Below are 5662 nucleotides of genomic sequence, written 5' to 3' on the forward strand. Positions count from 1 at the left end.
CTGTTTCTCGATGAGGGTGTTTGAGGTATAGGAAGTGTTCAACACCCCCTTTTTTTCCTTTTTATTACTTTTTTCTTTTCAGTGCTGCCGTTTCCCCCTTTGCTGTCCTGTGACCATTGCTGTGCCACCACAAGCTCCCACGGGTGCCAGTGCAAGCCCAGGGATTACTCTGCTGCGCTGACATCAGACCAGCGTGGGTCCCCTCTGCCATCACGTTGGGTTGGAGGAACTTGAGCTGCAAGGGCTTGGCCGGCTGCGCCCGGACACCTCAACCCTGAGAGAGTTGAATGCCCGCAGGGGTTTATCTGTTTATTTGCCAGCGTGTGTCTGAAGCCTTTGGTCGCTGTAGTTTCCTGGGGCTCTGAAACACAGCTGAGTGCTGAGCCTGCCCCTGAGCCGTTGCCTCTCCCGGCTCCCACGGGGTTGGCGTTGGGTCACCTCATGTCAAACCCTACAGCAGGTGCCACGGCACGTGTCGTGGCAGCTCTGCTCTGTTGTAGGAAGCTGTCGGTTGGCCATGAAGGTGTTTCATGTAAGCGGTGGGAGCAGTCAACAGCACGCGTTGCGCGTCGGCTTCTGCTCATGGTGTAGCTGCCGTGAACCTGCGTGTCTGGCCGTAACCAGGGCACCTCGGCGTGGCCGACACGGCCCCGCAGCCATCTGCCCGCAGCACGCTGCCTCTTCGTTTCGGTGAAGCCTTTAAGCAGAAACGGACAGTTGTGGCCCTGTGTTTTGGGGTTAAATGGGGAGAAGGGATCTGGTACTTCAGGTTCTGCTCCTGTCTTTGCCACTGACGGATCCTAAACAGACTATGCCACCGGTTTTTGTCTTCTGCCATACGTTTCCCAATAATGCCCACCCACCCACTGGGGAAAGCGCAGCGCCGGGTGTCTGCAGGCATTGTTGGGAACCCTCTGTCAAATATGCTAGAAAAACACGAAAGGTATTAATTTAGGCCAAAGATTACGGGAAGTCTGTTTGTTAGGGTTTTTTTGTACCTCTATTTTTAGATTGCCAGTCTGAATTGCCAGGATCAGGCCCTTCCTCAGTCACAGTATTCGGGCCTTCCTGCTAAGGAGGGTTTTTGAGCCATTCCTGTTATAGCACCTCACATCTCTGCGTTTGAAAATCTCCGCTTAAATTTTTTGATGAGCTCCTAAATAAAAAGACAGGCCCTAAAAGGATATTTATGTGAGAAAACGGTCCGACTTTCCCTTCTGCGTCAGGAGAATTGGTTTGGAGGATGTGAAAGCGTAAAGGCTCGGTACGCACTACTTCCACATAAACCTCCTGACGTGGTACTAAAGCCGTGATTAGCGTGAAGTCCGTGTCTGGATTTACCTGCTCAATTTGCAACGGGTGTATAAACCTTAAATACTCTTGGTAGTATTTTTCTTCTCCTGGGCTTTGAGTGTGCTCTATTACCGTTAGCATCGGTATTCCTACACTTGTGGTATTGGGGCTTGTATTTCCAGGTGTAATTTTGGATATGCCTAATAAGTGGAGCTGTGCTGCTCACCGTGTCCCTTTTCTCCTCTTCCTTCCGCAGCCGGAGGAGCTTACCAACGCCCTGGAGATCAGCAACATAGTCTTCACAAGCCTCTTTGCCCTGGAGATGCTGTTGAAAGTCCTCGTTTATGGTCCTTTTGGCTACATTAAGAATCCGTACAACATCTTTGATGGGATCATCGTGGTGATTAGGTGCAAACCTAGAGCTTGCTTTATGCGTGTTTCCCCTCACTTGGCTGTTTAATTAAACAGAAAGTAATGGAGAGTGGGCACAAATACCTTCCTGTGACACTTTATACTTCTCTGCTGTAAATTAACGCACTTAGACACGATTGCTAATACATATCTTGGGGTTATTTTGTGGTCATTTTAGAGAGAGGCTCAAACAGAGAGCTATCAGTCCCAGTGTTCTGGGGAAGTCTGGGATCCAAATGGTACAACCGGTGCCCCATTAAGTAGCTGTCTGGTTTTTTGGCATGTGCAAAGGCTGCAATTGCCCCTGCAGCTGCAGCCACTGATGGGCACACGTGTGTTTGACACTCTAGTGGGGCTCTGCTCTTTGCAAGCCTGGACGGCGTCCAGCTCACCGGGGGCACCGGCAGCGTGTCTCTGCTCGCTTTCCGTTCCTTTTCTCTCTGGATTCCGCCCTCCCTTTGCTTCCTCTCTCCCGTGCCTTTGCATTAGGCTTTGTCTTCTCATCCTGCAATGACCTTTTTTCTTCCCTCAGCGTGTGGGAGATAGTGGGCCAGCAAGGTGGGGGGCTCTCGGTCCTGCGGACTTTTCGGCTCATGCGAGTTTTGAAGCTGGTCCGCTTCATGCCAGCCCTTCAGCGCCAGCTCGTAGTCCTCATGAAGACCATGGACAATGTGGCCACTTTCTGCATGTTGCTGATGCTCTTCATCTTCATCTTTAGGTGAGTGTCTCTGATGCCCCATCCTGAGGGTTCTCGGGGTTTTTAGGTGGGATCCGATGGTGAGGTGAGGAGATGTAAGGAGTCCATACCGGGACGTGGCTGAGCTGAACAGTCCCAGAAACAGCATCGTTGGCCAGCGCTGGTGATGGCTTGCTGCCCTGACTAAATTATCTTAACTCGGGCCAAATGAGACATCTGTCTTTGCAACATGATTTACAAGGAAAATCTTTCAGCTGGATGATTCCTTGACATTGCCCCAAGACGGCGGTCCCATTACTTCCCGACCAGCAGAAAGCCTGGTGCTAAAAATACTGCCAAGGAGAGGGCGATGTTCCTAAAATAGTCAGCCGTGGTGGTGCTTGTGCTCGTGCATGGCCTTTTCTTCTGAGAAGTGAGGTTCTGCAGTGGAAACCTTAGAAATAGGCTTGGCATAGCCCCGAATTTTGGGATTTTGGTCTAGATTTTGAAAAGAACCTGTCTCCTTGTAAAAGCCAAGTCCGGTGTTCCGGCAATGCAGGCACTGGGAAGGCTGAAGACAGCCAGTCTCTTCTAGGGAATAATATCCCTTCTCCCAGTGCGCTGTTTCACTCCAAAACCCACCATTTGCAGCCATGGTGCTCAGCAGAGCTGTAAATAATTTGATTATTCAGGTTACTGGATGAGAGCAGGGGAAACTAAATTATTCTTTTAGTATCAATCTAAAATGAAAGGTATTCTGTTTTCTTGTCAAAATTGAGAAAGTTGTTTCAGGTCCCCTGATATGTCTCAGGCATTTCACAGAAACCCTTTTTGTCTTCCTAATTCAATTTAAGCATATTTTGCTGAAAATGTGTCATTGCAAAACAGAAAGTCAAAACATTTTGTTTAGAAAATGTTGAAACAAAATGTTTTGACTTAAAAAAACAAAGCAGAAGAAAAAGAAGGAGCGGGCATAGTTTCTGGTTGAAACTCTTTGACAGTGTTGACCCAAATTCACAACTGGTTTGAGTGATCTCGAGGCATGTTTTTCAGCGAACGAATGATTCATCTTTTTAACAAAAAAAAAAAAAAAAGAATTTCCCAGGTGAAATCAGGAGGCAGAGTCAGCCCTGTGGTACGATTAGCGGTTTGTACTGTGGTCTCCTGTTGAGCCCCTGCTTTCCCTCCTGCGCAGCATCCTGGGGATGCACCTTTTTGGCTGTAAGTTTGCTTCGGAGCGAGATGGCGACACGCTGCCCGACAGGAAGAACTTCGACTCCTTGCTCTGGGCCATCGTCACAGTTTTCCAGGTATGGAACAGAAAATGCCGACGCTTCTGTGCATTTTGGGGCTGCAGGGGCTGAGGTGGTTTTCCAAAGCATCTGACGGAGCTTAGTGAAGCTCCTTGCCATGGAAGGGAGGGAGCCCAAAACCACAAGTGAGGGAACACAGGAGGTTTCACACCATTTTCAAGAACAGAAGAGAGAGCTCATGAGGAGGGGCTGCGGAGGCAGGAAGCTCTTGCATTTGCAGGGTATGGGCTGGGGGGGAAGTAGGCACCGAAGGCGGCGATGGAGAGGAGGTGATCAGGACCATTTACACTGATACTTCGACAAAGACCAGAATCCGGTTTAAGCCCATAACCGATACGTGCAGATTTTTGTTTAGCAGCCCTGAGCTCTGTGACTGCAGGATTTGTGAAGGACTGTCAGCTGTTCTGGCCGACCAAAGGGAAGGTCTGACCCACGCCACGTTGCACTCCCTTACGGCTGAACGTGTCCCTTGGTGCGGGTGGGACTCGGGGGGGTAGGCAGGGTCCTGACCGGGTAGCATGGGAGTCGCAGTCACTTTGGTCCCATCTGTTCTCTGGCTCAGAAGGTGGCTTGGGCCAGGTTTGTCCTGCTGTGGTTATAGCTACAGTGGATACCCCAAAAGTCGGGTGCTTGTCTGGCCCATCCAGAGCGCAGATACCCAGCCAGGCTCGGGGAAAATGGCACGTAATCCTCTGGCATCTCTGTTTTCCTGATACCCTTCCTCTGCAGATTTTGACCCAGGAAGACTGGAACAAGGTCCTTTACAACGGCATGGCGTCGACCTCCTCCTGGGCCGCTCTCTACTTCATCGCTCTCATGACATTTGGGAATTACGTTCTCTTTAACCTGCTGGTGGCCATCCTGGTGGAGGGTTTCCAGACAGAGGTAATGTCCTCACGCTCATGCCTTTGCTTTTTTCTAAAGTTTCAGGGCCTCCAGATCCTGGAATTTGATTTCTGAGATGGACGGGAATATGTTTACAGGAGTGGTACATGAAAAAAGTGGGGGAAAATATTAGGTCTTTTTTTTTTTTCTTCTTTCTCTTAGCCGCGGTGCAATTTAATACAGCCAGCCTTCTAAACGAAGGGCTGAAATGAAAAGCATTGTTAGCATTAATGCAGGAGTGGGACTTCAGTGGTGAGTCAGGCACTGCGGATGGCATCGCTGCTGTGACAGTGTCTTTGAAACAGTTCTCACCGTGTTTGTCAGCCAGATTAAAAGCCCCTCCTGAAAACTTACGCAGGCTGGGGAGAGATTAGTGACACAATTATCTTTTTTTGATAGTACGTGTTCGTGGAGCTCTTCCCATTTCCAGCCCCGTAATGCTCTGCACATTTTAAAGTACGTGATTTCTGCTCTCTGCCAGCTGATTCCTGAGGCTGGGAATTTCCATGAGACACCCTGGATTGCTGGAGGCTTTCATGGAAGGGCAGGGAGGCACTTAGGTTTGAACTCAAGCTGTTGTTTTGGGGTTTTTTTCAACCTACTGCCTTCCCAAGTGTCCAACGCGGAGCGAGTAAGCATGTCACCTAGTCCCCAGAGTGGGGGACTTGCGATGCCACCCACACTCTGCAAAAATTGTCCGACTGCCCAAGATGATCAGTGAGGGGGGGGGACCTTTACACCCTGCCCGGGGGATTGGAGGGGCGAAGGTAACCAAACCTGCTCACAGGGATCTGTTTGTATAGGCTGTGTTTTTACATGCTCTCTCTGATTATTTTTTTTATAAGTGTTCTGGAGTGACTTAATGTTACTTAAGATTTGTTGCTTATGTATCATAATATCCTCCCACCCTCCGAACAGCTACGCACGGAACTGCTGTTACTATTTTCAGAGCACAGTTTAGGGTTAAATTAATGGAGTTGTACCAGGAGATAGCAAGAAGAAATTTTTTTTTATCGTCTCTCTCCATGTTGGTGCTTTTCTTTTTTTAATTGTTATTGTTGTAGCTGTTTCTGTCTGTAACCCC

General features: G+C 49.2%; 1 protein-coding gene across 1 annotated transcript; it reads left to right on the forward strand.

Moving 5' to 3' along the window:
* Nucleotides 1-1549: 1549 nt before the first annotated feature.
* LOC104624218 (voltage-dependent T-type calcium channel subunit alpha-1G-like) lies at nt 1550-4578 on the forward strand (the record flags this gene model as incomplete). The annotated part of the gene is made up of 4 exons (XM_010291528.1): nt 1550-1701; nt 2237-2422; nt 3576-3690; nt 4423-4578. Coding segments are annotated over 4 exons (609 nt in total), but the record flags the coding sequence as incomplete, so codon positions are not given.
* Nucleotides 4579-5662: the final 1084 nt, after the last annotated feature.

This window comes from Phaethon lepturus, unplaced genomic scaffold (assembly GCF_000687285.1).
Source record: "Phaethon lepturus isolate BGI_N335 unplaced genomic scaffold, ASM68728v1 scaffold44637, whole genome shotgun sequence".
Lineage (NCBI taxonomy): Eukaryota > Metazoa > Chordata > Aves > Phaethontiformes > Phaethontidae > Phaethon > Phaethon lepturus.